Source organism: Hyperoodon ampullatus, assembly GCF_949752795.1.
Source record: "Hyperoodon ampullatus genome assembly, chromosome: 6".
Lineage (NCBI taxonomy): Eukaryota > Metazoa > Chordata > Mammalia > Artiodactyla > Ziphiidae > Hyperoodon > Hyperoodon ampullatus.
In genome coordinates this window covers 84,449,103-84,464,326 of record NC_136919.1, presented here as the reverse complement: position 1 = coordinate 84,464,326, position 15,224 = coordinate 84,449,103, and the positions used below count along the sequence as shown (strand labels likewise).

General features: G+C 34.8%; 1 protein-coding gene across 1 annotated transcript in view; it reads right to left on the bottom strand.

Annotated features, from left to right (window-relative positions):
* The window catches only part of VPS13A (vacuolar protein sorting 13 homolog A), a 265,502-nt gene that overhangs the window by 215,984 nt on the left and 34,294 nt on the right, over window positions 1–15,224 (bottom strand). Inside the window, 7 exon segments of the mRNA XM_079706494.1 lie at window positions 7,386–7,528; window positions 7,859–7,953; window positions 8,792–8,921; window positions 9,404–9,466; window positions 11,110–11,281; window positions 12,716–12,822; window positions 13,020–13,147. Coding sequence (XP_079562620.1) covers window positions 7,386–7,528; window positions 7,859–7,953; window positions 8,792–8,921; window positions 9,404–9,466; window positions 11,110–11,281; window positions 12,716–12,822; window positions 13,020–13,147 — 838 coding nt within the window.

The following is a 15,224-nucleotide window of genomic DNA, read 5'->3' as shown; positions in this document are numbered from 1 at the left end:
ATAATAGGGATTCCAGAAGGCAAAGAAAGAGACAAGGGGATTGAAAAAGTATTTGAAGAAATTATGGCCGAAAACTTCCCTCAACTAAAAAAGGCAACAGAAATCCAGGTACAGGAAGCACAGAGTCCCACACAGACCCACACCAAGACATATTATAATCAAAATGTCAAAAGTTAAACATAAAGAGAGGATTCTAAAGGCAGCAAGAGAAAAACTAAGAGGTAATTACAAGGGAATCCCCATAAGGCTATGGGCTCATTTCTCTACAGAAATGTTTTTGGCCAGAAGGGAATGGCAAGATACATTCAAAACCCTAAAAGCGAAAAATATGCAACCTAGAATACTCTACCCAGCAGGATTATCATTTAGAATAGAAGGAGAGATAAAGAATTTCTCAGACAAGCAAAGACAAAAAGAATACAGCAATACTAAACCTATCTTAAAAGAAACACTGACAAGTCTTTTCAAAACAGAAAAGAAGCAAGAGTCTATAGGAAAGAGAAAATCACAACTGGCAAGTAAATCAGTTAAATAACCCCATATATTTTTATATTTTAAAAAACCAAAACAATCTTGTGAAAACAATGATAACCACAATGAACAGCAAAAGGATAAACATGAAGAAGTAAAAGAGGACTTCAAAATCGTAAAATGAGGGGGAGAAGAATAAGAAAAGGTAGATTCTTTGTTTTTATTTTTTTTCCAATGTGTTTGAGCCTATATGACTATCAGTCTAAAGCAAGTATATAGCAAGGGGTAAAAATACTCAAAAAACAGGGTAACCACAAATAAAAAACCTGCAGTAGATTCACTAAAACCTAAAAGAAGAAAACAAAGGCATAAAATAAAAGGAAATCATCAAACCACAAAAAAGAAAAGCAGGGGAATTCCCCGGAGGTCCAGTGGTTAGGACTCTGCGCTCTCACTGAGAAGGGCCCGAGTTCGATCCGTGGTCAGGGAAATAAGATCCCACAACCCGTGTAGCATGGTCAAACAAAAAAAGAAAAAGAGGGCCTCCCTGGTGGCGCAGTGGTTGAGAGTTCACCTGCCGATGCAGGGGACACAGGTTCGTGCCCCGGTCCGGGAAGATCCCACATGTCGCGGAGCGGCTGGGCCCATAAGCCATGGCCGCTGAGCCTGCGCGTCTGGAGCCTGTGCTCCGCAGCAGGAGAGGCCACAGCGGTGAGAGGCTCGCGTACCGCAAAAAAAAAAAAAAAAGAAAAAGGAACAAAGAAGAAACACAGAATCAACTGGAAAACAAGGTTTAAAAAAACAATAAATACATATCTATCAATAATTACCTTAAGTGGCAATGGCCTAAATGCTCTAATCAAAAGACAAAGAGTGGCAGACTGAATCAAAAAAACAAGAGCCTACAATATGCTGCCTACAAGAGACCCACCTTAGAGCAAAGGACACACATAGATTGAAAGTGAGGGCATGGAAAACATATTTCATGCAAACGGAAACGACAAAAAAGTGAGGGTCGCAATACTCGAATCTGACAAAATAGACTTTAAAACAAATGCCGTAAAGAAAGATAAAGAAGGACACTATATAATGATAAAAGGATCGACACAAGAGGATTTTACACTCATCAATATATATGCACCTAATACAGGAGCACCCAAATACATAAAACAAATACTAACAGACATAAAGGGAGAAACTGATGGGAATTCAATAGTAGGAGACTTTAACACCTCATTCACATCAATGGACAGATCTTTGAGACAGAAAATCAATAAGGCAACAGAGATCCTAAATGATAAAATACAACAGTTAGACTTCATTGATATTTTTAGGACATTATATCCAAAAAAACCAGAATACGCATTCAAGTGCACATGGAACATTCTCTAGGATTGACCACATACTAGGGCACAAAACAAGACTCAACAAATTCAAGAGTATAGAAATTATCTCAACAACTATTATGACCACAACAGCATGAAACTAGAAATCAACCATAGAAAAAGAAATGAGAAAAAAAACAAGTATATGGAGACCAAACAACATGCTACTAAAAAATCCAATGGGTCAACAATGAAATCAAAGAAGAAATTAGGGCTTGCCTGGTGGCGCAGTGGTTGAGAGTCCGCCTGCCGATGCAGGGGACATGGGTTCGTGCCCCGGTCCGGGAGGATCCCACATGCCGCAGAGCGGCTGGGCCTGTGAGCCATGGCCACTAAGCCTGCGCGTCCGGAGCCTGTGCTCCGCAACGGGAGAGGCCACAGCAGTGAGAGGCCCGCGTACCGCAAAAAAAAAAAAAAGAAATTAAAATACACCTTGAGACAAAGGACAATGAAAACACAACCAACAAAATCTATGGGATGCAGCAAAAGCAGTTCTTAGAGGAAAGTTCAGAGTAATACAGGCCTTCTTTAAAAAAGAAGAAAAATCTCAAATAACCTAACCACCACCTAAAAGAATCAGAAAAAGAAGAACAAACTATACCTAAAGTTAGCAGAAGGAAGGAGACAATTAAAGACCAGCGGGGAAACAAATAAAATAGAGATTAAAAAAACAATAGAAAAAAATCAGTAAAACCAAGAGCTGGGTCTTTGAAAGGGTAAACAAAATTGACACACCTCTGAGCAGGCTCACCAAGAACAAAAGAGACAAGACCCAAATAAACAAAATAAGAAATGAAAGAGAATAAATCACAACTGATACTGTAGAATTACAAAAAAACATAAGAGAATACTATGAATGGTCATATGCCAATTTGACAACCTAGAGGAAATGGACAACTTTCTAGAAACATATAGCCCACCCAAACAGAATCAAGAAAAAATAGATAACTTGAACAGACTGATCACTAGAAGTGAAACAGAATCTGTAATGAAAAAAACTCCCTACAAACAGAAGTCCAGGGCCAGATGGCTTCACAGGTGAATTCCACCAAACATACAAAGAAGAACTTAAACCGATCCTTCTCAAACTCTTCCAAAAGAGTGAAGAGGAAGTAACACTCCAAAAGACATTCTGTGAAGCCAACATCACCGTGATACCAAAACCAGACAAAGACACTACCAAAAAGAAAATTATAGGCCAATATCTTTGTTGAATATAGATGCAAAAATTCTCACCAAAATATTAGCAAACTGAATTCAACAATACATAAAAAAGATCGTACACCACGACCAAGTGGGATTCATCCTAAGTTCACAAGGATGGTTCAACAAATACAAATCAATCAATTTGATACACCACATCAACAAAAGAAAAAACAAAAACCACAGGATCATCTCAATACATGCAAAAAAGCATTCAATAAAATTCAACATCCATTCATGATAAAAACTCTTACCAAAGTGGGTATAGAGAGAACATATCTCAACATAATAAGAGCTATTTATGACAAACCCACAGCCAATATAATACTCAGAAGTATTCCTGCTAAAATGTAGAACAAGACAAGGATGCCCACTCTTATCACTTCTCTTCAACATAGTACTGGAAGTCCTAGCCACAGGAATCAGACAAGAAAAAGAAATAAAAGGTATTCAAATTGGTAGGGAAGAGGTAAAGTTGTCATTATATGCAGGTGACATGATGCCATATACAGAAAACCCTAAAGACTCCACAAATAAAACCTACTAGAACTGATAAACGAATTCAGCAAGGTAGCAGGATACAAGATTAGCATACAGAAATTGGTTGCATTTCTTTACACTAACAATGAAATATCAGAAGGTGAATGTAAACAAACAATTCCTTACAAAATAGCATCAAAAAATAAAATACGTAGGAATAAACTTCACAAAGGAGGTTAATGACTCATATGCTATAAAAAGTACAAAACATTAACAAAGGAAACTGAAGATGATTCAAAGAAATGGAAAGATATCCCATGCTCTTGGATTGGAAGAATTAATATTGTTAAAATGGCCATACTACCCAAAGCAATCTACAGATTTAATGGGATCCTTATCAAATTACCCATGACATTTTTCACAGAACTAGGACAAATAATCCTAAATTTTATATGGAACCATAAAAGACCCAGAATTGCCAAAGCAATCCTGAAGAAAAAGAACTCAGCAGGAGGCATAACCCTCCCAGAATTCAGACAATACTACAAAGCTACAGTAAACAAAACAGTGTGATACTGACACAAGGACATATGGATCAACGGAACAGAATAGAGAGCCCAGAAATAAACTCACACAACTATGGTTAATTAATCTTCGACAAAGGAGGGAAGAATGTACAATGGAGAAAAGACAGTATCCTTAGCAAATGGTGTTGGGAAAATTTGGACAGCCGCACGTAAATCGATGAATTTGGAACATACTCTCACACCACACACAAAAATAAACTCAGAATGGCTTAAAGACTTAAACATAAGACATGACACCATAAAACTCCTAGAAGAGAACATAGGAAAACATTCTCTGACATAAATCATACCAATGTTTTCTTAGGTCAGTCTACCAAGGCAATAGAAATAAAAGCAAAAATAAACAAATGGGACCTAATCAAACTTACAACCTTTTGTACAGCAAAGGAAACCATAAACAATAGGGAAAGACAACCTACGGACTAGGAGAAAATATTTGCAAATGATGCGACTGACAAGAGCTTAATTTCCAAAATATACAAACAGCTCATACAACTCAGTAACAATAGCAACAAAAAAACCAAAACCACTGTAAATCAAAAAATGGGCAGAAGACCTAAGTAGACATTTCTCCAAAGAAGATATACAGATGGCCAACAGGCAGATGAAAAGATGCTCAACGTCACTAATTATTAGAGAAATGTAAGTCAAAACTACAACAAGGTAGCACCTCACACTAGTCAGAATGGCCGTCATTAGAAAGTCTACAAATAACAAATGCTGGAAAGGGTGTGGAGAAAAGGGAACCCTCCTATACTGTTGGTGGGAATGTAAATTGGTACTATGGGAAACAGTATGGGGTTTCCTCAAAAACACTAAAATTGCAGTTGCCATATGATCCTGCAATCCACTCCTGGGCATATATCTGGAGAAAACTATAATTTGAAAAGGTACATGCACCCCAATGTTCAATGCAACACTATTTACAACAGCCAAGACATGGAAACAACCTAAGCATTCATCAACAGAGGAATGGATAAAGAAGATGTGGTACGTATATACAATGGAATATTACTCAGCCATAAAAAAGAATGACATAATGCCATTTGCAGCAACATGGATGGACCTAAAGATTATCATACTAAGTGAGGTAAGTCAGAAAGAGAAAGACAATCCCATACAGTATCACTTATATGTGGAATCTAAAAGATGACACCAATGAACTTACCTATGAAACAGAAACAGACTCACAGACATAGAGAACAGACCTGTGGTTGCCAAGGGGTAGGGGGGAATTTAGGATTAGTAGGTGCAAACTATTATATATAGAATGCATAAACAACAAGGTCCTACTGTATAGCACAGGGAACTATATTCAGTATCCTGTGATAAACCATAATGGAAAAGAGTATGAAAAAGAATACATGTATGTATAACTGAGTCACTTTGCTGTACAGCAGAAATTAATACAACATTGTAAATCAACTATACTTCGATATAATTTTTTAAAAATTAAATAAAAGAAAAAAATGGGCAAAGGAATTTAATAGATAGTTCTCAAAAAAACTATACAGAAATAGCCAATAAATACATGAAAAGATGCTCAACATCATTAGCCATCAGGGAAGTGCAAATCAAAACCACAGTGAGATATTACTTTACACTCATTTAGGATGGCTATAATCAAAAGGATAGAGAAGTGTTGGCAAGGGTGTAGCTAAATGGAAAACTCACACAATGCTGGTGGGAATGTAAAATGATGCTGCTGCTTTGGAAAACAGTCTGTCAATTCCTCAAGAAGTTAAATATAGAGTTACCATTTGAGGCAACAATTCCACTCCTAGGTATATACACCCAAGAAAACTTGAAACTTGTCCATACAAAATACTGTCCATTAATTTTCATAGCAGCATTTTTCATAGTAGCAAAAAAGTGGAAACAAACCAAAAATATCCATCATCTGATGAATCCATACAATGGAATATTATTTGGCAATAAAAAAGAATGAAGCACTAATTCATGCTATACCATGGATGAACCTTGAAAATATCATGCCTATTAGTAAAAGAAGCCAGACAGAAAAGGCCACATATTATATAATTCCATTAATATGAAATGCCCCAAACAGACAAATTCTTAGAAATAGAAAGTGAATTAGTGGGATTCCCCGGGTGGTTAAGAATCCGCCCACCAATGCAGGGGACATGGGTTTGATCCCTGGGAAGATCCCACATACCACGGAGCAGCTAAGCCCGTGTGCCACAACCACTGAGCCTGCGCTCTAGAGCCCGCGAGCCACAACTACTGAAGCCCGTGCACCTAGAGCCCGTGCTCCACAACAAGAGAAGCCACCACAATGAGAAGCCTGCACACCACAACGAAGAGTAGCCCCCGCGCGCCGCAGCTAGGGAGAGCCCACACGCGCAGCAACGAAGACCCAATGCAGCCATAAATAAATAAATAAATAAATGAATGAATGAATGAATGAATAAATAAATAAATAAATAAATTTTTTTTAAAAAAGAAAGAAAGTAAAATAGTTTTTACCAGACACTGGGGAGAGGGAGCAATGGGGAGTGACTGCTAATGGGTATTAGTGTTTCCTTTTCGGGGTGTTAAAATATTCTGGAATTAGGTAATCATAACTGTTGTACAACCTTGTAAATATACCATGCGAATTTGGTATACAATACAGTGTGACAAAAAAGTGAATTGTACACTTTAATAGGTGCATTGTATGGTATGTGCATTATACCTCAATAAAGCTATTTTTAAAACAGAAGATAAAATAAAGACATTCCCAGATAAAAACAAAATTGTTAATGCTGTTTCTTTTTCAAAAGTGTGATTGCTGATATATATATATATATATATATTTTTTTTTTTTTTTTTTGTGGTACGTGGGCCTCTCACTGTTGTGGTCTCTTCCATTGCAGAGCACAGGCTCCGGACGCGCAGGCTCAGTGGCCATGGCTCACGGGCCCAGCTGCTCCGCGGCATGTGGGATCTTCCCGGACCGGGGCACGAACCCGTATCCCCTGCATTGGCAGGCGGACTCTCAACCACTGCGCCACCAGGGAAGCCCTGATTGCTGATATTTTTGTATTATTCTTTAGTGTCTCTCGGCATGAAGTTTTCTACTGAACATGTGTTATTTTAACAATCCCAAAATATATATATTAATGAAAAAAACTACTTTTCTAAAAATACAAAAGGACAAATTAAACCACAGTATTCTTTACAAAATACTGTATGACTAAATTCCAACCTCACAGTGAAATACTTTCTTACAGATAAGAGAAAATAAATTAATACTTACTTAACTGCTTGTGCTCCTGGTCTTTGCACAATCAAAGTGCTAAATTCTTCCACTATAATATCTAACAGTTCAGATTTTTGTTGTTGTTCTCTTAGAATAATAGACATACTTTTCAAGTGAACAAAAAACTTCATGGCTTCAAACTAGAGTATATTCAGAGGAATAAAATGAAAAAAATTATCTATATGTATATACATATATAAATACAACAAATACTCCTATTTATATAGTTTATTCTTTCCAAAAACCAGAAAAATACTTCAAAAACAACCCTTCGTATATTAAAGGATCACCACATAACACTAAAAAGTAGGGGACAATTTTTATCCCTACCTTGGAAACTAAAATAAATGCAATATTTATAGACTCGAAGAAAGATCACAGAACAACTCGGTAACATATATTTCTGAAAGGATTAAAAATAGACATATCTATCACTAAATGCTCAGGTATAAGGCAAGAAAACATTTTACTGTTTTTGGCAAGGTTGGATCAACTGCTGTTTCACTATAGCCAATTGCTTCATATAGTAAAGTTTTTTCTTCAGGTGTCAACATTTCTTCAAGACCTAAAAATCATAAAGAAGTGTTTTATGTTCTTAACTGGTAAAAAGATAAAACTGACCCAAAATTTAGCTGCTTTTAATAAATTAAATGCAAATTTTACTCTTTTTATAATACTTTTAAGAAATTATATTCACTGAATGCTAGATGGCATTGCCAGTTTTAGAAGGTTTATTCTCCCAAAATATAAATTGCTAAATACATAAATTTAACAATATAAATTTCTAAATATTTGTATTAAGCACACAAAATAGATACCTGTATTAGGCACTTAATGGCATCGTGTTAAGCAACATACTTAGCGTACAAAGTAGGTAATATTAATATCATTTCTCCACATTTTATTACAGATGATGAAATTGAGGTTAAGAGAGCTTAAATAATTTGCCAGGGCCACACTGCTAATAAACGACAGATCTAGGATGTAAACCTAAGCCCATAAGCCTCCATGGTCTTAAGCATTTTGTTGGGAAGCAAAAATCTTTCCAACAAATAATTTTGATTAAAATTTACAGTGGTTTATACCCTTTTGGAATTTTTATTTTATCTATGACTGTGCTATATGCACTTACTAAATCCTCTAGACATAATGCTCTTTTGCAAGCATTAGTAAGATTTTAAAAATTTATTTTATTTGATTTTTATTTAACACATATATTTACAATATTTAATAGTAATTTTACTGATAATAATAAGAATTATATATCATATGTATATATACTTAAAATGTCTATTTTAATGAAAGAGAAAATTTCCTGCAAAACTTAATTTCACACCTGATGGTTAGCTACACTACCACAGCCTGATGATTAACTGCACTACTATCAAATGAAATGGACATACTTCCAGGTTTAAGATCTGGTTGTTGTTTAGTAGGTGATTCTGACCAAGTCCACAGCCAGCTAAACCATCCTTTATTATCCTCTGACTCTTGTGCTCCTTCTCTGAAAATCCTGTATCCAGCTTTCTTTACCTAAAATGAATAAATTTACAAATAAATGACAAATTATCCTTTATTTACTAATCTAAAGAAACAGAATATTTCTAAAACTTATCTACTTTAGTGAATAAGTGTAAACAATAATCATACTGACAATAAAACATAGTAAGCACAACATTGGCCAAACATCAGAATTTAGGATTCCCAGGTACTTAGCACCACTGTCTTATAAGCAATGGTAATGGGGGGGAAAAATTGGCTTTCACCTTCAATATGAACTCTCAGTATTTGATAAGCCCAATTAGTTAGAAAGAATTTTTTTCCCATAGAACCTGCCTGGTTTAAATACATGTGGCAAAACAGTGCATCAAATTTTCTTATAATACAAATAAGCAAATTTGAAGCCTTTTTAGGAAATAGTATATTACAGCACAATACCAATAACATCACAACATCTATCAAATCTGTATAAATTCTAGATTTATTTTTACTGATTGAAAGACATCTGGAATTACCTCAACTTCTGCCTGTTGTCTTGCTATAGTTATATTAAATACATCCAAAGTCTTTTCCAACTCCTAAAAATATAAATAAAGTATGTTTACATAAATAACTTTACATAAGTAATTTTAATATATTCTCTATCAAACTGCTGTACTAAAGAAGAGATAGGAAGCAGAAAACAGGTCACCCATCAACATAATATTCCTGTTAAATTCTGAAAAGCAGTGCTTGTATATATGTCAGCTTGGAAATTAGTAACGATGGAACAACTTTCTCATCTTTGTTGAGAAAGTTGTTCGATCATACATGTCATGCATGTAAGAGTTAGAATACTACAAGATACACAGGCACATACTAGAAGATAACATACATGCACTGTTTAAAATGACCTTTATTTGGGCTTTAACTACAGTTAAGGGTAAACACATTAGTGCCACTTTCAACTAAAAATACAATTATACGTCCTTCATATTACATGCACATTTTGTACATCATCATTAAGATATATCAAGTAGATCTAGATACACTTAAAACTTGTTTTTAAATTTTATACTTTTCCAAGTATTTCAGTATAGCTACTGAAATAAATTTTATACTTTTCCAAATATTTCAGTATAGCTACTGAAATAAACTGAGATAAGCTCAATCTTTCATCATATCTATACATTATTTCCATGATTACTTTTGAGAGCTTCATGCTCAAACCACTTTTAGTCCCAAAGAGGAACAGTGATGACCAACCATTACCTGGAAAACTTTACTCAGGGTTCTACAGTCCAGTAGACTTAGAGGGTTAAGGTTAAGACCCAAAACTAGGTAAGGAAATCTGTAACCACCAAAACAGAAACCCAAGCATTCGTAATAGCCTAGGTCTTCAGAAAGTCTTCTATTTCAAAAATAAAAATAAAACTCAATCTTAGGGAGTTTTTTGGAAATTGGCCTGGATTCATAATGGTTCCACTAATTTTGAGAGACTAACTCTTCTTAGACTCCCTAAGTTGTACTTCATCCATCTGTAAAACACTCCCATCTAGAATATACCATAATGCTAAAAGATTAAGACTAATATTTAGAGAACTCAGGAGACCGCTAATTAAACGTAAAGTTGCTGGTGAAGACCAGAAATGCCACAAGGATTAAGAGGAAAAAAAGCACTGTTTGAGCAAAAAATTCAGGAAAGTTCATACAAGAGATGGGACGTAAGCAAAACTTGAAGAATGAGTAAAACTGAGATAGAGATGAAGAAAGGCAGATGGAATGCATGAGCAGACTTGGCTATAAGTATAAGCATATACTTATAGAAGACAGGAAATTTATTTGATTAATGCACAGTTAGATGGTAACATAGGGAAAAATGGAGTGGTGACATAACATAAGGCTTTGAAACCAACACAGAGAAGACTGGAATCAATGGAGCAAATACTTTCTAGGCTTTTGAGGTTTGTAAATGTCATAATAATGTGAGGCTTCAAGTTACTATTTGCATAAACCCAAATCTCTCCAGACTGAGGAGAATCTCAAATTCCAAATGCACACAGGAAAACATCACCAGGGTTTGTAACATCCAACTGAAGTTAAGGAGTATGAAAAAGTCTAGTAAGTAAAAGAGACAGAGAATGATCAGTACAAATTAGAACAGGTAAGTAGGGAGTGTTAGTCACTAAAGACTGAGGAGTTAAGTAGTACAAAATGTTTAACAAATTTTTTAAATGCTAACCTCCAAAGAGTTGAGAAGTTCACCAGACGGCTTCTTACTTGTCAGCTTTTTTTTATATAGTTCTTTATATTGCTTCATTTTTTGCCTGTGTTCTCTTATGTGCTTCCATGACCACATCCGTAAGTGGGGCAGAACATTTACTTCAAGAATACCACATATAGCATAAACCCACCTAGTTAAAAAATAAAAACAAAAACCCTACGCTTAAAAACACCCTCAAACCAACAGTATAAAATATAACTGATATTGCTTCTACTCTAACAGCATACATAATACAGAGACTATGAAAATGGTATATTATCTGGGCACTTGCTTCTTCCCAGCCCTATTAGTAATTAACAATATACTATTTAGTCTTATCTCTTTCCTAAATGAAAATAATCAAAATCACTGAATTTTGTTATAATAAATATAGTTCTACAGAAAAACTATTAAAGTATTAATTGGCAACTAGCACTTCAGCCACCTGAATAGTAATTAAAAGTCAACTGAAAGAGTAACTGCAACTTCTAGAAACTAGGCAAGTGCTTAATAACTGGAAAAATAAGACTTTTGAATTTTAAAAAGGGGTTGCACTTTATAGACTACCATAACCCTTTCAAGTTTATAATAGGTTTAATATGTCTGATACCAAAGTTTGAAAACTAAAAAAAGACATGGTTAGAAAACAAACTGGGATATAGTTTCTTAGTAATTCCAAAAATACAGTAAATGAATGGAATGCTAGTATTTCCAGTTGTAAATTCTTTATGAAGAATCCTTTAACTTAATTTTACTCATGTAATAAGCAAAAGCCACTACAAGTGTTTCAAGACAAATATTACATTATAGTTTCTATCAGCCCTTAAAGAGTATCTTAAAAAGTCAAGAAATTCACTTTTATACCATATTTTTTAAATCTTAAAAAACTTAGATTGAGCAATTTCACTGTGTATTTACCTGAAGAAAATGAAAACACTAATTCAAAAAGATATATGCACCCCCATGTTCACTGCAGCATTATTTACAAGAGCCAAGATATGGAAACAACCAAGTGCCCACTGATGGATGAATGGATCAAGAAAATGTGTGTATACACACAATGAAATGTTATTCAACCATAAAAGGAATAAAATCTTGCCATTTGTGACAACACGAATGGCTACTGAGGGCATTATGCTAACTGAAATAAGTCAGACAGAGAAAGAGAAAGACAAATACTGTATGATCTCACTTATATATTGATTTAAAAAAAAATGAGCTCATAGATCCCGAGAATACACTGGTGGTAGCCAGAGGCAGTGGGTCGGGGATGTGCAAAATGGGTGACGGGGATCCAAAAAACTTCCAGTTATAAAATAAATAAGTCATGGGGATATAATGTACAGCATGGCAACTACAGTTAATAATACTGTATGGCATATTTGAAAGTTGCTAAGAGAACAGATCTTATAAGTTCTTATAACAAAAAAAATACTTTTGTTAACTATGCATGATATTGGATGTTAACTAGACTTATTGTGGTGATCATTTTGCAATATATACCAATATTGAATCATTATGTTGTACGCCTGAAACTAATATATGTTGATTATACTTCAATTTGAAAAAATTTGAGGCATATTACCATTCTTTGGCATGGTAGTGGAGAGGTACATCAGGTTTGAATTTCCTATATGGTAGATTTTGCGTCATCATATCAACCGATTCAAGAAGTTCCATAAGACTGAAATACTGAAGAATGAAAAACATCAAAGTTCTTAAATGTTTCAGATTTTTTGTTTCATTGTCAAAGATAAAAGTTAAATTATTGACTTTTTAAAGGAAATGTTATCATATACCATTATGAGTTTTTGAAAAACATTTAAAATCTTAGCTCTCCTTTTATCAAACTGTAACTCACAATTTAAAATTTCATTTAAAAAAATCACCTGTGGTTTATTAAATTCAATTGTTATGTCATGTAACTCAATATCCAGGCTTATTTTGGGGACAGAAAAGTCAAAATCCAATCCGCGATTCATCTGAAGTTTGGCATTAGCAGATATGGGGCGAAATACTGGAAAATAACACAGATTTTTAAAAATTAAATTGAGTTTTTTTCAAGAGTCTCAAAGTGCTAAAGGAATCAAGTTGAAAATGCTGATTTTCATTTCTTATATACCCTTTATACAGCTCCCAGATTTCCATACTGCTATGACTTGATCATATGAACTGTCACTTAGTGTTGAAGAGTCTTTTATATTTTTCCTATCTATAATTCATATTGTCTTTTATGAGTACAATACAAGCTAAGTGAACTCCCCCTCAAAACAACAAAATAATCCTTACAAGCAGGGACACTCTCTAAAAGGCAAAACAGTCCAGTAAGACAATTTTAATAAAAGTATAGTTTTAAGGAATGAACATACATTAGAAATGCTAAGGGGAAAAATGTTTTATTTAGCCACTGACTTTCATTATATAATTATAATTCCTGAATTTCGGGTCAGTGTCTCTGTATCCATCTGTCCCCCCTTTTAACTTGAAAAAAGAGAGGAGATAAGATGAGAGTTTATCCAAGATAACCTTCTTGGCTCAACTCATAATCTAAGATTTCTCTCAACCCTTTGTATTTAGTGCCAAAAAGAATAAGAATAATGCAGAGGGAGACCAGTAATAGCAGAATCTAGAAAGAGATCAACTGCTAAATTATAAGCTAATCTGTATACAAAGATAATATATTCCTCTTGTTTTAATCATCCCTAAGGCATAGCACTAAATTCAAAAATACTTTTAATTTGAATAGAACAAGAAGGTATTCATCAATAGGGGACCAGTTAAATTCATTACTCTATACAACAGAATACTATACAGTTAAAAATGAGAGAAATTTATATGTACATAAATGGAAGGATATTGAAAGAGAAAGTTTAGAAAGTATATGTATAAAGCAATAATACCAGTATTTGAAAAGTAAAATTATTCCTCTCCTCCAGCTTTAACTCTTGTTAAACAAGACTATACCACCCACTATACCCTCCTTGGTTACGATAATTTATCCATCCCTGGGCTTCACCCTCTCCCATCTCTCTCAGATTTTAGCTCCTGGCAACTCTAATTTCTGGATTATTTCAATGTACAAATGATCATCCCAATACCATAGCCTCTCAGTTCCTTGGACTCTTCCCCCCTCACCTCATCCACTAGACCTTATCATACCAATATTCTCAACCTCTCAATAAACTCAGGCTCAAGCATCCAACTCTCCTACCACCACCACCTATCTCTCTAGTAATCCAATACCAAACCTCAAGTCTTAAGGGAACTACCATTCACTGATTCTCTATCTTTGCTCTGTCTTTCACTCCTGCTTCACATCCTCAGCTCTCTCCCTACCCTGTTGACAGTTATTTTAGTCATTCCCTTGCATTCACGCTTTAACTCCTTGGCCCTTCTCACTTTGTCAGGACTTACTAGGCAAAACTCGAATTCTGAATAAAGCCACTCTATTTACTCCATACCTCTATTTACTCCACATCAATACCTAAGCAGCTGTATGTGGTTGGGAAAAAACAAAATCACACTGATTGTCATAAATCTCAAGTAGGTACTTAATGTTGTTGACTAATCACACAACATTCTTTCAGTCCAGGGATAGGCCAAACCTATACCACAGCCTGTTTTTGTATAGCAAGTGAGCTAGGAATGATTTTTATACTTTTAAAATGTTGTTTAAAAGAAACAGAAAAATATGTGACAGAGACTATACATGACCTATAAAATGTAAAATGTTTGTTTACTGCATGGTCCTTTGCAAAAAGAAAATTAGCCAACCCCTACTCTGGCCCAGTGGTTCTCAAACTGTAGTATTCATCAGAATCACTAGGACAGCTTGTTAAAAATAGATTGCTAAGCTTCACTCTCAGATGTTCTGTTTCAGTATGTCTGGGATGGGCCCTGGAATTTATATTTCTAACATGTTTCTAAGTGATACCGATGTTGCTAGTCTAAACAGCACTTTGATAATACTGCTCTCATCAATTCATTCTCTCATTCGCCTACATGGCTATCTCACAGCCCCTCCTCCCTCTGAAAACCTCTAATTCCACAGTTAAAAGAAAAAAAAAAAGAGTTCAGAAGAAAAAAAATCCCAT